This window comes from Eubalaena glacialis, chromosome 18 (assembly GCF_028564815.1).
Source record: "Eubalaena glacialis isolate mEubGla1 chromosome 18, mEubGla1.1.hap2.+ XY, whole genome shotgun sequence".
NCBI lineage: Eukaryota > Metazoa > Chordata > Mammalia > Artiodactyla > Balaenidae > Eubalaena > Eubalaena glacialis.
The window spans coordinates 24339018-24361785 of record NC_083733.1 but is presented as its reverse complement, the minus strand read 5'-3'; the positions used below and the strand labels follow the sequence as shown (position 1 = coordinate 24361785).

Sequence of the window (22768 nt, the reverse complement as noted above, 5' to 3'; positions counted from 1 at the left end):
GAGGGGAGAGGAATCAAAAGGAGATAAGTAAATATAAAAATCAATATATTCACTGGTTCATTCACCAATCTTTGTAAACTTGGTAGACCTGGTTTCAAGCTTGGGTGTTGAGAGAAAACAGACTCAAAAGCAAAAGCAGTGTATGAGTCCAGCTGCATAAAGCACAAAGCAGGCAAAACTTCTCTAAGCTTACAGAAGTGAGGATATTGGGAGGAAGCACAAAAACGAATCTTGCAGTGCTGGGAACTCTTCTGATTTTTTTATCTGGGTGCTGATTACACGTCTGTTGGGTCTGTGAGCTTGTGTTCTTATAGTATACGCATTTTACTGTGTGGCTATTACACTTCAATGCATAATTTAAAAATATGTATGGGGACAAGAAAAGGCCAAAATGTAGAAAAGCCTGAACAGAAATAAGAATTGCTGTCTACGCTTATGAAAAAGTCTAACTTAGCCATGCCTTTAGTGTTACATCAAGCAGTGGCGACGATGCCAGATTCACATCACATGGTCTTATTTCCCTTGCTGTGTGGTCCCCGAAAAGGCCCCCACGGTGCACTTGTGTCATGTTGACTGGAGCTGTGAGACACTATAAGAGCAGCTCTTAAGATGGATACTGGCACTTCTCTTTTCATTTAACTTTGACATTGTAACTTGTTACCTATACACAAATGAATGGGGGATGTTTGATATTATTTCATTGTCACCGAATGGTATCAGTGGCCCTAATAATTACACAGGAATAGCAATACAAAAAAAAAAAAAAATACTGGGGTGATTATCATTATTCAGATGATGCTGTCAAGGTGAGAAAAAGACAATAAAGACATGCTCAGGAATGAATTTTGCCCTTTGTTTTCTGTCTTGATCATCTAGTTTTTCTTTAATACTAATTTTAAAAAAGAACAAAGCACAGAAGACTGTAGGTTATCTTACATCCATTAATAGGATCTGAGAATATAAATGGATGGAAGAGTGACACTGCACCCAGCATGAACAGTCTTTTTTTCAGAGTGAACTCAGAATATTCCTTCTCTCAATGTCTCTTTCTCTCCCAGTTCAAGGAGATGCATGGCCCTTTTACAAGCCAGGCAGAGGGATATCCCATATCCCACTCCGGTTCTAACTTTCCCAAGGATTTAAATTTCAGTTCATTGCTTTTATATGGGCAGCAGTCAATGGCAGTAAAAGAAAAAAGAAAAAAAAAACCTCTTATTATGTTATGAAGATACGCACGACACATTATTAATATCCATCCATACGATGCCTTGCCCTGAAGAGCCAGGATCTTTTATAAGGAAGACACAAGAGTGATAGTGTATTCTCTAGGTTCGTATAATGAGAAAACTGCACACCAAGTGGGCATAAATATTTATCATTTTATACACTGTTTACATAGCCAAGAAGAAAGACGCTTCTATACCTACTCTGATAGACCAGAATTTCTTTGAATAACTCCTTTTCACTGGCACTCATAGCATCCAGCAGACAATTTTATATTTCTTAGGAAATTTTTGTTTCTAAGAAATATAGTATCGCCTCACCTGGTCCTTTTTGAGTTGTCATATATGGAGAGATGGAAGTATCATGGAAACCAGAGATAGGAACTGAGATTCAGTGTGTTTCTAGGACCAGAGACTAAGAAATCCAACATGTGAAACATAGTTTTTCTGTTTCTCTAATATATATCATGAAAGGATGATGTCTACCTGATGGCTCCTAAGTTCACAAATTTTTACACTGAGCTGCTTGGAAAAATACTATTTCAGTATTTTCTCAGTCCCCATGGCAAATGCCTGGGATTGAGGTAACTGAACTAGATTGGTGAAATGTCTACCTGTGTTTGAAAACAGAAGCAACACTTCACAAACTGGCTGGTGGTTATCCATACTGCCAACGGGGAGATGGACCGTTACTAGAGAATAAACACAGTGTGAGTTTGGCTGACATTAGGTGGGTGTTCACTACAGCCTTGAAAGAGGAAGGTTCTCCATAGGTGGTTGTTGACTACAAGATGCTCACTCCTGTATTCATGCTTTTTTTTTGCATAAACTTTCAAAAAGCAGAAATAGGCAGAGTAGCAATGGTAGAGACAACTTGGCGAACAGTGTCCATAAACACATATTCAAAGACTAGAAACAGGAGGACCCATTTTGACCAGAAGAAAGGAAAGATAAAAAATCCTCTGGGGCAGCATTTCCTAAAGGCATGGAGATCTGACAGCATATTAAGATAATTGCTATTTACAGTGTGATCACTGTAACTCACACAAGTACATCTGTTCATCTCTATATTAACTAATTGCTTTCTATTCTAGGTTTTCTACCATAGTTTTTGCCTGCTAACGAACGAGGGATATCTTTACAGTGTTTTATAGATTACTGATAGGACTTTCTGGTAAATATTTTGGTTAAATCAATTAAAATTTCTTATAAAACTAAACTCTTACTGAGTGATACATCAGGTATACTCCTAGGTATTTCAACTGAATTAAAAACTTATTTCTAAACAAAAACCTGAACAGGAATGTTTATAGCAGCTTTATGTATGATCACACAAAACTGGAAGTAATCAAAATATACTTCAATAGATGAAAGGATAAACAAACTATGGTAACCCCCATACAATGGAATACTATTTAGTGTTTAAAAGAAATGAACTGTCAAGCCATACAAAAACTTGAATGAATCTTAAATGCATGTTGCTAAGTAAAGAGTCTATATACTATTTTATTCCATTTATAGGATATTTTAGAAGAGACAAAGTTATAAATTCAGTAGACAGATCAGTGGATACTAGGGGTTTAGGGAATGAGGAAGTTAACAGGTAAAGCTCAAGGGCTTTTTTTTCAGGGAGTAAAACTATTCTGTCTGATACTGTAATGATGGACACGTGGCACAATGGACTTATCAAAACCATTAGAACTTTACAGCACAAGTAAAACTTAATACATGCAAATGTTTTAAAAATTAGGATGTGGGGCTTCCCAAGATGGATTGCAAACAGTGACAAAATATTATAACTATATTACCATTGTATTTGTAAAACTTAAGTATATATATACATCCCTCCACATGTATTTGTCCTCCCTCTACCATCTGAGAGGGCCTAGAATCAAAGACAACCCAGCAGCAACTAGTATACCTAGCACTCAGATCTTGACTTCTAATACCCCAATAAAAAGAACCAGGGCTCCTTAGAGGTATAGCTAATTCTAGAAGTTGGGCAATAAATATACAAGATGAACCTGAAGCATCATGCACTATAGGAAAGTAAGAATGTATATAAGTGCTAAAAAGCAAACAAAAAATAATGGATGTATGTGGAAGGGACACAGGTGACAACTAAAAGAGCTCCCAATGCCCAAAGCTGGAAAAAAAAAAAAAAATAGGCAGGAAAATAAAGTTGCATTGGATTATAACAGAAAGTATAAAATAACCCTTGAGTACTATTGTTTAACTAAAAGAAAGAAGGGAAGGAAGGAAGGAAGGAAGGGAGGGAGGGAGGGAGGAAGGAAGGATGGAAGGAGGGAAGGACAATCACCTATGCACAAGAAATCCACATGAGTAATGTAGATAATTATGTATGGGGGAAGTATGACTTCCCACTCTTTAAGTATGTGCTGCACATAGTGACTTCCTTCTAAAAGGTACAGTGTAGAAAGCAGAACAAAAGAGTAACTTTACAGGAGAGAAACCTGACAAACTTAATACCTCAGCCAGGTGATCAAGGTTCACATCAACAGGGATAAATCCTATTGATAGTATGTATTGATATAATGTGACAAAAATAGCAGTCTTCCTCCCCAATATTCTACCCCATGAGACAAATCTCAAATGAGGGAGATTCTACAAAAGTACCTGACCAGTACTCACCACAATTGTTAAAATGCAGTGTCAATATTGGTTCATTAATTTTAACAAAGTACCATACTAATGTAAGATGTTCATAATAGTGAAATGTGGGTATGAGGTATATGGGGACTCTGTATAATTTCAAACCTTTCAATAAATCTAAAACTATACTAAAAAGTTTATTTAAAACCAAAAGAAGTTCCACACACTTAAGCATATGATTTTCTATTTTTTAAAAAATTCCATAGCTGGGAACAGATGTTCACTCCATATATATCCAGAGATATGACCCTAAGTCAAGGCTGATAAAGGGACACAATAGCTCTAGAAGAGAGAACATTGATACCCCATTTAATAAGTCTCTGACTTTGGATTCTGACCCTAGTGCATCCTAATTAAGTAAATCTGGCCACACAAATTGCATTAGTTTGCTAGGGTTGCCGTAACAAAATACCACAGCCTAGGTGATTTACACAACGGAAGTTAATTTTTGTACAGTTCTGGAGGCTAGAGGTTGAAGATCAAAGTGCTGGCAGGGTCGGTTTCTCCTGAGGTCTCTCCTTGGCTTGCAGATGGCCACTCTCTTACTGCCTTGTCACACAGTTGTCCTTCTGTTCATATGTGCCCCTGGTGTCTCTCTGTGTGTCCAAATTCCTTCTTCTTGTAAGGACACCAGTTAGATTGGATTAGCGCCTGCCCATACGTCCTCACTTAACCTTAATTAGCTCTTCAAGGGCCCTACCTCCAAGTACAATCTCATTCGTAGGTTCTAGGGGTTACAGCTTCAGCATATTAATTTTGTCGAACAGAAAAAATTAATTTTGTCTAACAGAAAAATATGATAATAACATGTAACCTATAATTCTTATATAATATATGATGTGAAATGATAATACTTGACATATATAATGTTCTTTTCTTTTTTTTTTTTTTAAAGAGAAACTTCCAGTGTTGGAAGAGTTTTTTGGGTTTTTCTTTGTTGTTTTTTTTAATTTTTATTTATATATTATTTATGGCTGTGTTGGGTCTTCGTTTTCTGTGCGAGGGCTTTCTCTAGTTGTGGCAAGCAGGGGCCACTCTTCATCGCGGTGCGCGGGCCTCTCACTATCGCAGCCTCTCTTGTTGCGGAGCACAGGCTCCAGACGCACAGGCTCAGTAATTGTGGCTCACGGGCCCAGCTGCTCCGCGGCATGTGGGATCTTCCCAGACTAGGGCTTGAACCCGTGTCCCCTGCTTGGCAGGCAGACTCTCAACCACTGCGCCACCAGGGAAGCCCTATAATGTTTTCTAAAAAAATCTATACAGTGTTTTCCATAGTACCTAACCTACAATAGAAACTAAATAAAGTGTATCTGTCATGGCTTTGTTCTCTATCAGTTTAGCTAAACTGGGATTATATTTCTAGAATTCCCTTCCCTGTATTGTCCTGGTTAGGTTTGGCATGCGATTTTGAAGGCAGAAGTGGAGAAGACAGACAAAATGTCAGTGTAGGATACTGGGCACTAGGGTAGCACACGTCTGACTCAGCAGATTCTCAAGCTCACCATGTTGGCACAGAGCAGGATCCCACTCACAGCTCCTTCAGCAACCATAAGATGTGCTCCTTCAGAATGTCCAAGTTCCGGGCCAGGTCCATGCACAGCCATGTGACAAAGGGCATCAGCTTCTCCTGCAGGTTATCTGCCACATGGAAAATTGAGGTGGGAGAGCCAGGTACAGACTCCTTTTGGATTCCAGCATATTCCTGGTCTCTTCCACTTCACTTCCAGCTTTCCTTCCCATCACCCGATGCAGAGACAAGAGCTCTTCTATCATCTTTATTGTTTTATACGGTCTAACCCCTATAATAACTCCTCCGTTAACTCTGTGGACTGTTAGTGGTTCTGCATGTCTGACGGGAGCTCTGATTTTTACCCATGATAAGACCTTGAGTATATTTTAAGCTTGTGTGCGTCAGTTTTCTTTTTAAAAATAAGAATAATAAAATTCACTTCATAAGGTTGTTGTTACGATTAAATGAATGTACCTGAATAGTGTGTTTGGCATAAAATAAACTTTTAAAATATTAATCTCTATGTAGTCATAAAACAATTATTCGTTGTGCTAACCTTAAGTGAATAACATTGCTTTGGATTTTAGAAGAAACACATATAGGCATTTCAACACCTATTCCAGAGACCCTTATTTGATGAATTCCCCCTCTCCTACCCCCATGGATTTCTTGAACTCAAACCACTCTTGTGGCTTGCAAAGATTCATAAATGGCAGATAATGATGAGATCCAAAAAGTCTGACGTGGTTATAAAGAGAAGACTCCTTGGTGTAATGTTCCCTGACAAAAAAAAAAAAATGAATAAAATCATCTTCAACAGTGGCACAAATATGGTTATACTGACTTTAAACTCTTCCAGCACAGACACAAGGAATAAAACCTTGTTCCCTTAGAATTGGAAAGATGCGTCTGAGACAATCCATATGTCCTCACTTAGAGCCTCATGATGTAACAATTTTTTGTCTTTTTTTTTAGGATATCTAGTTATAATATCAAATACACACACATGTATACACATACATACTTAAATTTCTTTCCTCCATATATCTACATACTTATCTTTATCCTCCATTCTTTTAACAGCTTGTATATCTTCTCTACCATCTTTTATCTACAGGCATACTTCATTTTATTACACTTCACTTTATCACCCTTCACAGATACTGCATTTTTTACAAATTGAAGGTACGTGGCAACCCTGCATTGTCCGATGACGGTTAGTATTTTTTAGTAATATTTTAAAATTAAGGTATGTACATATTTTAAACATAACACTATTGCACACTTAGTAAACTACAATATAGCATAAACATAACTTTTATATGCACTGGGAAACCAAAACATTTGTGTGACTTGCTTTATTGTGGTCGTCTAGAACCCAACTGGCAAAATCTCTGAGGCATGCCTGTATTGATCTATTTGCCTGTCTATGCATGTAACTATCTTGCCATTTAAATTTCATCATATTTTTCTCTATGTAACATTACTGATAAGGAGAATAGGAAAAATGGCACGTATCTCACACAACTGTGATTGCTACATAACCAAAGAATAAAAGCAATTTGGGTCTAAAACTCAAATGACAATTTCCAAGTCCAATGAATCCAGGAAGTACAACTATTAAGTCCATTAAGCACAAATATAAAAATTAAAGAAATAACATTAATACACACATAAAGACTCTAGGAACCCCTACCAGCTCTGAGAGGCAAGGAGGGCATGACAGACACCAAAAATATATTGACAAATGTGTCCCACATTCATTTTCAGCCAAGACTTCAGGATTTCACAAATGCATGTTTCAGAGCTGCCCTGACATGCAGTGGATTCATTTCTCTGACAGGCGAATGTGGGCAAAGGCTGAACTCTATGTGCTTTTTCTCTCTAGCCCCTTTTAATTCATGATTTCCTGAAATGGCTATGTAACAAAACTTGTAACACTGTGGGTATTCATGCTAATTCACAGAGCTCTAGACACAAGCATGGCTTGAATAACTTAAGAATGATTTGCCCTTTTGCATCTAGAGTCAATAAATGTGTTGAATCCTAAAATATTAATTCTTAGGTGAGGACAAAGAGATAGAAAGACAACAGGATCATGGAATTGTCTGGGTAGTATTCCCCCTTTGTTTCTCAACTTTCCATCTGCGATCAATGTTTTTGTTAAGTGTTTTGATTTTCCTTAGAAATGCAGGTTTACTGATATAAGAATACTTTTCAGTATTTCAAGTACAGAAGATTACTTGAATAGAAAGCAGTAGATGTCTTATCTTTTCAGAAAGGTTCACGGTAGACCTAGATGAAGTATTATTCGCCATAGGAACTTTCTCTGGCAACAGGGAAGTCGGTGTAATTTCCAGAGAGGTTACCCAATGTATCCAGAAATAGGAAGAATCAAAATGTGAGTAGAAGACATATTTCTGAAGAACTTAAAGAGACACTAGGATAATCAAATTGAGCTTAATGTGATAATCAAATTGTTAATCCAATTGAGTTTAATTCTAATGAGTGAGCACAGGGGATAAAATGGAGGGAAAAAATAAGAAGGAAAGAAACAGAATGTTAGCCTTAGCTACTGTTATGAACAGGCTTAGAAACCACTGTTTAATCGGTACATTGATGGAATGACCTGGTTTAAAGGCACAGGTTGAGATATATAGTCAGTGTTGCTTCTTCACTTAGATATTGTTAATGCTGAGTCAATGCTTTAATTTTAATCTTCTAGAACACCAATTCAAATTATGAGATACTCATGAATGGGAGATACAGGTCTCTAAATTAATCCCATTCCACACGGAGTGACCCTGTTCACCAGTGGGGATGGAGTTAGGGGCAGAGTGTTAAATTTGTTTTCAATAGGTTCAAATTTAAGGTACTTATGTAACTTATTGAAATATATTTTTGTAATATTCTATTATATAGGACAAAAGTGACACCAACATTACAACTTGTAAAATCAAATGAGGTATTTCATCACATTCTCTTGTGATTTATACAATTCTGAAAAATTTTTATTGGCTAGTGATTGAGAATTCATCTTCTAGAAAGAATTCAAAGATTTCTAGTATTTATATGAAATTCCTAAGTCGACAGACCAAATCTACAAGAAGAGACCATTGAAAACACCTAGTTTATGTTGGCCATGAAACCCCAAAACAGGAGTGGGTCTGAAGCTCCTGAGCCAGTCCTATAATGAGTAGTTCTAGAATTTTAACTATTTTCAAAGTGAATGAAAGTTGGATTTATATATACGTGTGTGTATATATATATATATATATAAATATATATATATATATATATATATATATTTTTTTTTTTTTTTTTTGGCCACACCACAAGGCTTACAGGATCTTAGTTCCCCAACCAGGGGTCAAACCTGGCCTCCGGCAGTGAAGGCACAGAGTCCTAACCACTGGACTGCCAGGGAATTCCTCTCTATATACTTTTAATAACTTCCCTAAGCTATCCTACCTGCATTCATGTATTTTTATGGGTTGATATTTAGCCCAAAGAACATTAAAATTAAAGACATCAGGTATATGAATTGACCTAAAAATAGTAAGAATCCCATTAGGGACAATACAATCGATTAATTATAGTATTGCATTATCACCTAGTTGATTAATAAAATATCATCTTATAATTTAGAGAGTACAGAAGAGTAAGCATTAAAGCAAAATTTGATGGAAGGAGTTTTCTCATCACAGAAGGCATTCAAATAAATCTTGTTTATATCCCCATCATTATACCCCAAACTTGTTCTGAGCCACAATGCAGAAATAACATAATGGCTCTTGGAAGGCTAATTCATTTTAGGTACCTCTCACAGTTAACTGCCAATAATTTTCCCATTTGGATACTCCAGTAATTTCTAAGCCATAGATCATTTAGGGAGACCTTTGGGAATCACTAAAATCCACATATCAGAAATCACTGCTTCACAGATACAAGATTCAGCTATTACACCAACTGTCTATGTATTCCTGCTGGAGGTTTACCTTCCTTATGCAGAACAGAAACTACATAATCCTCACCCCATCTTAGAGTTTTGGAACCACAGCTGTTACAGGCATTCATATCAGGTAGAGCAGCTGGATTTCTTTTAAAAGTGTTTATTTCAATCCTCATGATTTCCCGCCCATGTTTTCCTAAAGAATTCCAATTTTGTTCGTCAGCCCGAATCAAATAAGACAAAAAAGATAATCAAATCCATCAAGATATGTTTTTCCCTTTCTCACTTTGCATCTCTTCTTTGAAATAGAGAAATTCTGCCAAATCCTTTTAAAATCTAGCTGAGAGAGAGGAAGAAAGCCACAACCTCTAAATTATAAAAAAGACGTATGTTAGGTTTAAGACAGTTTGTCAGTATGAACATTCTTTGATCTTCTAAGCTTCTGTGACATAAACTGTTTCTTTAATAATAACAAAATATGAAAATGAATCTCTTTATTAGTTGGGGAATCTTCTTTATATGGGATGAAAATACGTATCGGGCAGTGACAAGAATAACAAGCTAATCCATGTAAGCTATAGTCATCATAATTTTTAATTTGCTCATTAGAAATTGAAAATTTGACTATTTAGCTGCGTGCTAAATTAACATGTGACCTAACATAGATTCAAAAATCTCTTCTCATTAGACAAGTGTTTATAAAGCTTTTATAGTATAAAATTATGCAGTTCTGAAAGATACTTTTTAAAAATAGTTTCTGGGATCATATAAATGTCTGAATTTCCGAAAGGGCATATAATATGCATTTATCAAATTCTGGCATATTAATACTTTAAAGACTCTGAAGTATGAAAAGCATTTCACTTTTTTAAATTCAGTGTTTATCAATTAAATTTGATTTGATTTGTTTCAGTAGATCTATTTTGAGCACAGACTGGAAGATGTTGCCATAGGTCTATTGTATAATAACAAACAATTGAAATATACAGGAGAATAAAAGTAGAGAGTATTATATAGTTGCTGCCTCCATTCCTGACTGTCTGCCTGCCACCTGAACACTTCATTCCAAAAGCCATTAGGTATGTCTGGGCGAGGTAAGAATCCATGGAAAGGCAGGAAGGTGGAGGGAGAGTGGAACAGCAGATAAACATTTGTGTCAGGGAGTCAGGGGATGGGCAGAGGGAGCAAATGGAAATCACTTACTATGGCAGTGAGAGATGATCCAAATAAAAAATATATTGAGTGTAAAGAAACAGGGTTCTCACTGTTGGAGAAAAAGAAACAATTAGAATGAACCCGGTGGTGTTGCTTTAGAGTTGGAGGTACTGAGGTAATGCATGTGGGGTCCTGGATTTGATCCTTTCACTATAAAAAGACTTTACTGGGACAATTGGAGACATTTGACTGAGGTCTGTGCATCCAATGCAATGGTGTATCACTATTAATTTCCTAATTTTGATGCCTGTGTTGTGCTTGTGTAGAAAAAACACCCATGTGAGAAAGACTGACTGAGGTATCTCATGGTAATCGGGCATCATCGCAGCAATGTACTCACTTATAGTTCAGGAAAAATACATTTGGACTACAACTGCAACTTTTCTCTAAGAATAAATTTATTCCAAATTAAAGATAATGAACAACACAAAAGAAATAGAATGTATTTTCTATGGGCCTTCCTCCAAAAGAGGATTTGAAGACTTTTACCATAAAAGAACAAAATTACAAAGAAAAGACATACTACTAATGGTAAGAGAAGACAGGAGAGTGAGAATGACACATAGAAGGGACAACACAAACTATTTTCAAATGTTGGCATTTTCCTTTTGGCTGAGTTACTGTTTCAAGTAGAGTAAGTTCACTTGCATACTGTGTACTGACAGCCTCGACCTCTTCCGTTACGAGCCTTTGGAAAGCAGTGAGACTTGCCTTTCCAAAATATATTTTACTAAGTGATCTCTTGACCTTCTGATTTTTTGATTAATATTTTTTGATGGAGAGTGCATTCTTTTTTTGCATTCACTACCAGGAAATCCAGAGTCAATCCCGGTTACTCTCTGTAGTTTTTATCTTTAACATATTAACAGCACTTCAGCCCCAGTTAGTCACCACATGGCTCTCAGTTAATTTTATTGTGATTTGAATTTCTATGTGATGTATTGTTCTTACATTTTTAACGTGCTTATATTCCTATCTTAAACACTGTGTAATACTTCACCCAAACTTCTCTTTGTCCAACTCCTGTCTCAGCTCCTCAATTTAATTTGCAAAGTATGCTGACCTCAAGAGCTCTTCCACCTTGGAAAAATAGTAACTATTATAAATAGGCAGCAGAATCATAGGGCATATATAAACAAAATTCTCTAGAGATATTATCAAAAATTAGTACAGCATACTGGTTAAACCCATGGGAGGAAGAGCCAGATGTCTGAATTTAAATCCGTTCTCCCACTTAATATCTGGATTTGGATTAGCTATTATTTCCCCTATGTTTTCTGATTGAAAATAAAGAGAAATAGAGAAGTTAACATCGGTACTAATGTAGGATTGTTGTGAATATTGCAAGCATTTAACACAGCTTTGGGGATATAGCAACTTTTTAATACATATTGATCATCATGAGAGTAGCCTTGAATCTCAAAGAAAACTAAGAAAATCACCAGTGCTGTGTTTTATATAACTGTGTACTCAACAATGCAATCATGCCCACCAGCTTAAGCCCTACTTGGCTTTCTGATCCTTTTATTCCCATCTTCACTAATATGCCCTTTTGAATAAAATAGGCTTCATTCCAACATGTACAACTGCGAAACATAAAGTTAAGGCTTGTCGAGCAATTTTTCATTGACCAAGGCATTCATATCCTATACGCAATTTATTGAATCATACTAGCAGAAGTAGCTTGAAAATGGATGCTTGTAAAGAAACTAATATCAATTGAGCACCAACTCTATGCTACGCCAAGTTATTTAAATATAATCATTGAATTTTTCCAAACATACTTTCTTAGGTAGGGATGCTTGTGCACACTACACAGATAGAGAAGATGAGGCTTAGATGGGTCATGTCACTAACACAAGTAGAAAATCTGCCGTCAAATAATCTGAGATTCTACTTCGAAGCTAAATACAAAGTTCATTTTACCTGAACCCAGGTGTGGACACACAATCAGGGTTAAGTATCCCTCACCCTAATATCCAGTAGCAAAAAAGTATCTATTTAAAGTGTCTGGAAGTTAATAAATGTAGGCAAATTTTCACTGAAAAACCAACTTCAACGATGCTAGTTTGGGATCCATAGTAAAAACCAGACAAGCTTGCACATCACTCTTTATGTGGTATTGCTATAGAAGTGAATTCTCATCAAGTTCTGAAATTCACAGTAGAATATAAAAGAGCTCTGTCTACAGCTTCCAAATATGATATTTCTAAAATAATTTGGCTGCCATTTGGGCAAATATATATGTGTGTTTTGTCTTGACAGCTTGTCAACTGGCAGACAGTTCTTGAATATCACATTCATTTCAATGTAATATTGGTAAATTTCTCAATTAGAATTTTATTTTTCACTTTCTGCACAATGAAATCCCCCAGTCCTTGCTGGCATTCTTCAGGGTGTACAGGTGCAGGTGTTGGCATTTCTGCAGTAGCAAAGGAAGAAAAATGAAAGAAGGAAGGAGGGGAGGGAAGAGACAGGCTGGGAGAGAACAGTGGTAATGGGGAGAGAAAGGAGATAGGAGCCGACCTTCATCCTGATATTCACCTTCATGGAAATGAAGGGAATAATTCACACTTGACAATAAAATAGTGCAGCTGCCTCTGCCTCTCTTTAACCAGAGAGGCTGGAGTCAAACAGAAACCAGACACCTCTGTAAAATCGACACAAAGGAAAGGTCCAAAGGTACGATGGGAAATCGATTAATAAAAATAATTTTTAAAACCACGACAACCAATTATTGAACACTTATTTATGACACACCCTGACTTTGTATTTTATCATGCAGTTCTCAAACAATGAAAGCAAGATGGAAACTGTTATCTTTGCATTGTAGCTAAGGAAAATTAGAAACAGTTTAACCTCCTTGAACTTCAAAGTCAACCAGATAATAAGGGATAGAACCAGGATTCAAAATTTCATCCACCTAACTTCAAAACCCACACTTTCAACTGCAGCATATTCCATGTGGTTTTTAGAAGAGATGCCACAAGCTAAGCATTTTTTAGAATAACTGTGTCAGTTAGTGTAGATTATTTCTTTTAGTTGCTACACTCTTATCAAGAAAAATACTTTAGAGGAAAAATGCATAGGTGCACATACACATTGCATTATGTAGCTAATACTATCTTTAAATTCCTTGTCTTAGCTGAAATTGACCTTGAAGTTTGAAGACGTTTTGGGGCTTTTTTTTTTCCTCAACATATTTATCAGGCACATGACTCATACACACAGGAATGGAAGCCTCTGACACATTTACAATAAATAGATATAGACTTGGCCATTAAGATGTAGAAATCATAATAATGAGGCAAAAATACCAGCTTTCCTGTTCTTCATTCATTAGCAATTAAGATTAAGTATTCTGTATGTATTATAGCTGGTAATAGTCCTTTAAAACCATCTTACACAAACCTGAATGAAAAGATGGATTAGGCAAGTTCTCTGCCCTAAATAAGTTGATCAAATAAGACGAAAATAAAAAGAGAGAGAAAAAATATATAGTATTTCTTAGTCCCTGTTTACATGTCAGAATTTAAAAGAAGTACAAACATGAATGTGTTTTTTGCTTTTTGTGGGTTTCTTTCTGTGGTAATAGTGATGGTAGAGAGATAAATTCCTGCTAGAAAGACCTGGAAGTTTCCCTAGAAAAAGTGTCATTTCAGCCAGCCATAGAGGAGTGATTTGATTTTGATAAGAAGGAAAAAATAAATAATAGTAGGATTCCTCACAAAAGAGATAGAAAAGGGGAGTCTTGGCAGGAGAAATACATGGGTAAAATGTGAAGACCTGAGGTCAGTTCTGATTTGCTGCTGTAATGGGTGTATCTACCAAAGTTATACTGTGGGTTAAGAAAGAAGAGATCAAATGAAGCCAAACTATTAACCTAATTTTGGCCTTCAATTTATATCTCCACTTGTGTTTTTTTATTTATCACATCTTGTTCACCTGCTGCTAATTTATGTGATTTTGCTGCATAGCATGTATCCTTATAGGTTGTCTTAAATGCAATTTGAAACAAACTAGGGTATCCCTTACATCCACTGCACACTTAGGAATGACTTTGGTGATCTTAATGCCCTGGATTTTGGATCCTACCTAGTACTTTTGTCAGACCAGGAAGAGCTCTAAAATACCTTTTATTCTAGTATAAAGTCTGGGGTCAGGGATTTCCTGTATCAAGGCCAGAGTCTGGGGATAGATAAGCAAATCCAAAAAGGGGAGGAAAAAGTAGAAAATCATGTTTTGAAATATATTCTGTTCTGTAAAGTATAAAGAATATTTCAATGGCTCAGAAAAACTGGGAGTGAGTCATTGGTGATAGCAATGCTCCTTTAAAAAGCTCGGTTAAAGTACGATGGCCACAGCTCAGAAGCCTCTGGTAACTGTGATTTCCTAATTCACTCTAGACTCGACCCACCAGCTCAATCCAATATCTGGCTGACTACAGACCTAGACGGTTTTCTATTTCTCTGTGTGCTGCATCTGCATGTGAATATACACAAACAAATAATTAAACATCAAGAAAGTATCAATAGGATTAGTCTGGCATGTTGGAACAAATCTTGATAAATCCGCCTCAGTAACAATACTCGAACTACAGGTCTATGAGAGGAATACAAATTCAGCCTATTGAAGTACTGTCGTGTAAGAAGAGATATTTTAATAAAACTGCTTCATCAGTTCCTATTACTAAGGGACTAAAGCTATTGAGCTGTGGAACTGAGGCCAAAAAAGGGGATTTGGAAATGCAAATTAGAGATAAGACAGTAATAAATGTCTTTTACTCAGCCACACACTATCCCTGATGCCAGGAGCTATTTTAAAGATGATTCTTAATAGTTCTGTGAAATTGGAAGCATACATACCCAAAATGGACATCTCTGGCACGGTAGCATGATAGGGTCCACTGAGGAACTCTGGTGCATTGTCGTTGATGTCTTGAACTTTGATAATAAATTCAGAAGGAGGCTCAAGAGGCTTATTTGTCTCCCAGTCCACTGCCTGAGCTGTTAGGGTGTACTCAGCTTTTTCCTCTCGGTCAAGTCTTTTTATAGCATGGATATCTCCTGTTATGTCATTTATTTGAAAGATGGTCCCAGCTCCATCGCCTGATAGGATATATTTGATTTTTTTGCTCCCAGGATCCAGGTCTGTATGTAACTAAAACGAAAAGAGACATTGGTTAGTGATGTGGCAATTTGCAAAGTATGTTTTACTACCTCATGTCTCAATATAAAGTTGTTTCTTTCTACATTGATTGTAACTTCATCAATTTCTGCTAACAGTAGCTGTACAAAAGAGTCTATGCAACTGTATGCATATCAAGTAAAATATAATGAAATTCAGACAAATATGTTTGAACACTTTAAAAATATACTCTGGCCTGTTCAGTATAAACTGATATGCATTTACAATGATAAAAAGATTGAGGAGAAAACACTAAAATATATGTATTCTTTCCATTTATTCATATATTTATCTGTTCAGTATAAACTGATATGCATTTAGAATGATAAAAAGACCAGGAGAAAATACAATAATACATGTATTCTTTTCAATTTGTTAATACATTTATTTAAAGTTATTATTATTAGTTACCTTTTATGGGTTACTATCTGTGTGCCAAGAGCTATATGAATCACTTCTCATATGATAATCCCCTTAATTCTTCCAAAAGTCACTGAGTTAGAATATTTCATATGAAACATGGGAAAAGGGAAGTTTGACAAGGCATATTATAACATCTCCAAGGTTTCCATTTGATGGAATCAAGTGTAGTAGACCTAAAATTCAACTCAGATCTGGCTGCTATATTCATAAAAACAGAAATAATTCTAATAATCTGATATATATTAAGATCTTATGTTTGTGTAAGGCTTTTTTTTCCCCTTTGATTTATACAATTCTTCTGGTCCAGGAAAATTATTCCCATTTTACAAAGATGACTGAGGCCAGATTATGGGAGCACATTTTCCAGAAATGGGACTTCTTAGAGAAATGAAAACTTCGCAGCAGGGATCCAGATCCATCTTAGATCATGGCAACAAATATTTATTGAATACCTACTCTGCCTAAAACATTTTAGTAGGTACTGGGGAAAACAGAATCCCTGGTTTTCAAATTTTCACAGTTTATTTTTTAGAGGGAGGCTCCTGATATATGGTGCTTCTTTTTTATACTATGTTGGCTCCTGTTAAAAAAACTAAAATAAAACAAGAATATATATATTTTTAGTTTGTATTTTTAAAAGGAAAATTAATTGAATTATATTTGCAAAATACTCCTTAAATGTACATATTTTCAGCTTAACCCAGTTACTTAAATGCCAGTATAGTTATAGTTCTTGCACCATGAGATTTCAAACACTTGTTCCTTAAAAAAAAAAATATATGTATATATTGAAAAAAAAGTCTTGTGGAAAGAAACTCCTAGAAACTCAAAAGATATTGCATTCTCTTGGGATCACTTTCATTCAGTGATCGCGTTCTTTGACAATTTAAATTGTATTTAGTGCCTCAATAAATGAAAAGATTTTTTAAAAGACATAAAACAGCAACAAAGCATCCAAATGCATCTAGATCTCCTATTTTACTTTTGAATACTTTAAAAAGTTAAAGCATAAGATTACATCAAATACTTACCGAATCTCAAAATGTATCCCTTTCATTATTGTATTGAACTTATGAACAAGAGCAAATATTGAAATGCCACTTTATCTTAATGAATGTAGGATTATAATTCATTAATATGATATTAATCCTAATTTATGACCATTTTAATTTATGTGCATTTTAACATTTCCATTAGCATTTTTATTAAAAAAGAAAAATTTGAATAAAATATGATTCATGGATGTTTCCATTCATATACAGGCATTCCTGAGACACAGAGGTATTGATATGTGTCACTCTTGCCCATCACATTTTTGCTATCAAAAATTAAGACATTCAAAATGCTGCTACTATTACTTATATTAGAACTTATTTTGCACCATATTTTCCTTACATTTATCAATAGCTTCTGATTACTAAATCGTATCGTACTCCCAGGTTTTGATGATCCTTTGTGTTTAGAAATAACTGAGGGAGAAGGGAAAAGCATAGGTTTTTGAAAAAACACAAAGCTAAGACTCAGGTCTCTCTAACTATATAAACTGGAGAAATTAACACATTTATTTGAGCTTCAGTTACTTTGCCTCTAACATGGGGATAAAACATCTACCCTGCAGAACTGGTTTTAGAATCTGAGACGATCTATTTGAAAAATAGAGAAAAATGGAAGTTGGCATATTAAGTGTACAATAACTAAAACCATTTTTACTTCATAGCATCCTCAACTATACACAACTATCTGAAAACACTATAATAAAGCCCAGTTGCAAGCTGAGTGAAAAGTTCCCAAGATTCCATCCTGAAAAAACTCTTAGCAAACACTGTGTGCTTCCTCTTTCTTCTGAAATTTATTTTTAGCAAATCTCAGCAAAATCCAGAGCCCTCATGATCTTGAAAGGCAGAGTACTGCGTTTCTATATTCATTCATTTCATCCTGTTATTTGGATCACACACACTCATACACACACTCTTGCACATGGCTTGTTCAGGTAACCAACTTGACATTACAAATAAAAGACCTGTGGGTGTGTAAGAATAGCAATTTACAGGCAGCAAATGCTCATAAAACTCCAGGTCTGGACCTCAGGCTTCGGAATACATGATGATAAGCTGCTGCTTTTTTGGTTGGTCTTCACATATCTGTTAAAACCTGCTCACTTCAATGCATCAAGACTGTTCTTGTCAACTTATCCCACCCCAGGACCCTCTCTGTGAGATTATGGTACCAAAGGTATCTCAAACGCACCACATTTTCACACATTGTGCATCATCTGAAAGTGTGAGGACCATCTCTCCCAAGAGCTGCTTCTGCTAATTAGAGCAGCATAAGGGCCACATGCAAACTGGCTGGGATGGTAAGACTGGTTGGCCTGGCTGTGGTACAAAAAGACCTCATCCATTCACTGATTAAATATGCACAAAATATGATTACAAACAACACAGACATGGTCTCTGCTCCTCAAAGACCCATAGGTTAGTGGGAGATAAACACAAATAAACAGAAAATATTTGCTGTTTTTATTGTTATTATTACTACCACACGTACCGACTATTTATTACCTGGTAAACATTTTATTCAATACATGTATACATGTAATGTTTTTCTCACAGCCAACCAGAGGACATTTTGCCATTTCACCCATGAAACAGTTAAGATTCAGAGATTTTTAGGGAACTTTTCCATAGAATGTACTATCAGCAAGTGGCGATCTTAACAGCAGAAGCTTTAAAGGAAATTTCCTGGATTCAAATGCATGCTCTAAAGGTTTGAGTGCATATATTAAGTTTACTTAACTCAGAAAGTGGAGTGTGGGGGAACAGAAAAGGCCACTACAAACAAGTAATGATGAACTCCAGATCTCAAAGAGAGAGGGAATGGGTAAAGATCCAGAGATAAGAGAGAGCATACTAAGTGAGAAAAGCTAAAGATGATTTAACATAGCACTGACTTTAGGAGAAGAGAAGAGGCAAGAAATAAGAATAAAAAGCAAGGCAGGGGTCAGATTACACAGAGTTGTGAAGGCAAGATAGAATTCAGATTTGACTATAAAGCAACAAGAGTCCATAAACACAAGGTTTCAGTAAGAAGCCTGGCATCATAATAGTTTTGTTTTACTAAATCACAGTGCTTGGTGTGTGCCCATAAGCAAAAGTCTCAGAAGCAAAGGGAAAGAGGTCAGAGGGAAAACTTAGACACCAATTCACAAAGCTACCTCAATCTGGGTTCCCAAGCTCAGCCCAGCACCCATGATCTGTCTCATCTACAACCAGATGGATCCCCGTGGTCACTCACAGCAGCCTCGTAGGAGAAGCACCGAGTGTCAGGTATGCAACGAGCGATCCCCGTCATTCATATTAGGTCTTTGATTTGAGGGATCATAACGGGACTGCTACATAATTGAGTTGAACTGTGAGTATCAATATAATTACACCTTCACTATCTTTCATATATTTTCAAAATATCCCTTAATTAAAATACAACTTTAAACTTTAAAAGCCACGGGAAGAAGCTTTTGCATTTCCACTCTCCTTTGCATTCCCAACTGCCTAGTAAGGTGCCTGTCATGTTGTTGGAGCTCAAACAATATTTGTGGAGTAAGTAAGGTGAATGCAAAAGAAGGGAAGGAAAGAACATTGCCTCGTTTTATTTTCAAAACAGTAATTTAAAGAAGAGAGTAAAGAAATTTAGAAAAGTTAGGTTCAGTGAGCTAAAATCTTATCCACTCTAAACGCAAAGCCCTTGAGTTCCCTCAAATATGCATTCAACTGTAGCCCCCAGCAAAACAACTGAGACATAGTAGAGGGAACATCGATGGAAGGATGAGTGGATGGATGAATGGATGGATGGGTGGATGGATGGCAATGGATGAATAATAGACGGACAACAGACAACAAGTATCTAATATACACACATCACTGTTCTCAGAATAAGAGCCCCCGCCACCCCAGTCTTCAACAGAATCACCCTTATCTCCCCTGTGGCTGTCAAAGAAAAAAAAAAAAAAAGTACGAACTACTTTTCTACCTTCTCCTACAAGATTCCTGAGGACACTAAAGCACTCCTAGTACGGTAGAGCCTAAAGAAGATACGTTCTCCTCTGAGAGCCTATTTTAATACCAAAGAATGATTTAATTACCATGCTGCCCACCTTTTCCTGGAAAGTGAGTGATGAGGAATAGGATTCAGTGAACTATGGGGGAAATCAGTACCTCATCGGAAAATCGGTAGCTCTGCCATCAGAACTTACTTTGAAGTTTCACTCCCTCCAAAAGGAAATCCTAAGAGAGTTTCTCAACTTTCCTCTCTTCCTTTAGAGAAGTCTAAGTTACAGGGAGAGAATCAGCATCTTTTGAAACCCAAAGGGGTTAACGGGGATCACTACAACATGAATCTCTATCACTGATGCCTGTTTTTCATCAATCTACTCTCCCTTGGAAAGAACAGCAAGCTTAGCACACTTAAATAAAATAAAATCTTACACTGTATTCTCCGTATCTAGCAGGTGCCTGTCAGGGAGATACTGTGCTACAGACTATCAGTCTGTCAGTGAACAGACGGATAATCTAATCCTTAAATTATAACCAATTAACATCAAAGATGGGACCAGAAACTTAACACAGTATAAGTTTTTGACCTAAATGATAAGAATGCAGGACTTCACTCTAGACCAGGTGCATATTTAGGCTGCTAGGAGAGTGAAAGGGCCAGTAAAGAAAAAGTGCAAGAGGGTATAAGAAGAGAATACTTTCATGTTTCTGAACTGTTCTTCCACAACAAGGACCAGGAGTTTAACTTGAAATCTACTTATTTTAACTTGTAGTTCAGCCTTCTCGTGCACTATAGAACATCTCACAAAAGATGCTGACCCAACATGAAATGGTCCATTCGAGAATGAGTTTGAGTCCATCGTTGTATTCAAGCAGAACTAGACAACTGCTGGTTCTTCTGCTTTAGAGCTAAATGAAGCATCATATGATGGTGGGAGATGGGGTAGGAGGGGTGAGGATGTTAGGATGGACCACATAACTTGTAAAATGCCTTTATATGTTGAAATGTTATACCACATCAGTAAATCTAAATAATTATTTCATCCAGTCATGCCACTCTTATTTTTTTTTCATTTATTTTACTGAAGTATTGTTGATTTACAATGTTGTGTTAATTTCTGCTGTACAACAAAGTGACTCAGATATATATATATACTTTTTCATATTGTTTTCCTTTATGGTTTATTATAAGATATCAAATATAATTCCCTATGCTATAAACTAGGACTTTGTTGTTTATGCGTTCTATATATAATAGTTTGCATCTGCTAATCCCAAACTCCCAATCCTTCCCTCCACTGCTCCCCCTCCCCCTAGGCAACCAAAAGTCTGTTCTTTATGTCTCAGTCACTCCACTCTTAACAATTTGCAGAGACAAATTATAAAACTAAAGCCAGGTAATAGACATAAAAACACCCCAGCATATTAGTAAGATCAAGTTGGGAATGTGCACTTACTCTCGTGATCATACACTCTAAGGAAATAATTCAGAGAAATGAAAACAGTCCTCAAAGTCATTCTCATATAAACCAAATGACCCTTAAATTTGTCTTATGGGGTGAAAGGCTAAAGAAGACACAATCCCCGATTAAAAGACTAGAACAGAGCATCCTACACTGGAAGTGACCTCTACTTTGACAAAAAAATTCTAATGTTTTACAGGAGGCAAATGTGTAGTGTCCTGATATCTCAGATGTGTGGTCTTTGCATTCCGTGTGAGCTGCTGATGTATATATAGAACAGCTTAACCTGGCCAAGGGGACCGGTGCCCAGAGAAATAGAAAATTGGAAGCAAGTCTGAGTGAACTGCTGTTTTTGGCTGCAGGGACCTGAAATTATAGTCAGAATTAGGAATGCATTACTTGTGCTACTCCTTTAAATGGTTGAGTTCCACAAAGGGCCTCTAGGTACATTAGTCAACAATCTTGCAACAACAAGCATTGTACATGGTACAAAGCAAATGCTCAGTAAAGTCCAATCACTGTTTTGTCTGCACAGGGCCTACCATAACGTCCTGTACCTTATCAGTGATTTTACAAGGATGAGAGGCACAGGTTCAGTAAATATATGGACTTTCTCAAGCTCACACGACTAACAAATAACAGAACCAGATGTAACCCAGTAAATCACATTTCAGAGCATACACATTTTAGCATAATTCTAGAGAGATCCCCAGGAAAGCATACCTAGTTAGTCTGGGGACCTCCTATTTCACTAGATGAGAAGGAGGCAGAATGGAGGAGCCTCTCTATTCTGTCCCTATATGGCAGTAGAAATTTCCTATATATATTTAGAAGCCATTTGTATGAAATCCTGCAGTACAGTTCATCCTATAAAAGTTTGAAATAGAGAAGACATAGAAATAGAAAGGCAGTATGCTCAACTAATAGGAATGCAAATGGAGAATATTGACAAGAAGAGGCTGGCCGGCTGTTTACCAAGCCAACATTCATGACCTTGGCAAATTTGCTACTATCTTGTCTGGACCGCAGCTTTATAGGTTTGGAAACATGATGTGTCAGCCTTATAGCAAATC

At 36.4% G+C, this 22768-nt stretch overlaps 1 protein-coding gene across 3 annotated transcripts in view; it reads right to left on the bottom strand.

Annotated features, from left to right (window-relative positions):
• Positions 1–22768, bottom strand: part of CDH8 (cadherin 8) — a 367319-nt gene that overhangs the window by 230118 nt on the left and 114433 nt on the right. For all 3 annotated transcript variants that reach the window (XM_061173973.1, XM_061173974.1, XM_061173972.1), the window contains exon 2: positions 15439–15733. In XM_061173973.1, coding sequence (XP_061029956.1) covers positions 15439–15733 — 295 coding nt within the window. The remainder of the gene's footprint in view (positions 1–15438; positions 15734–22768) is intronic.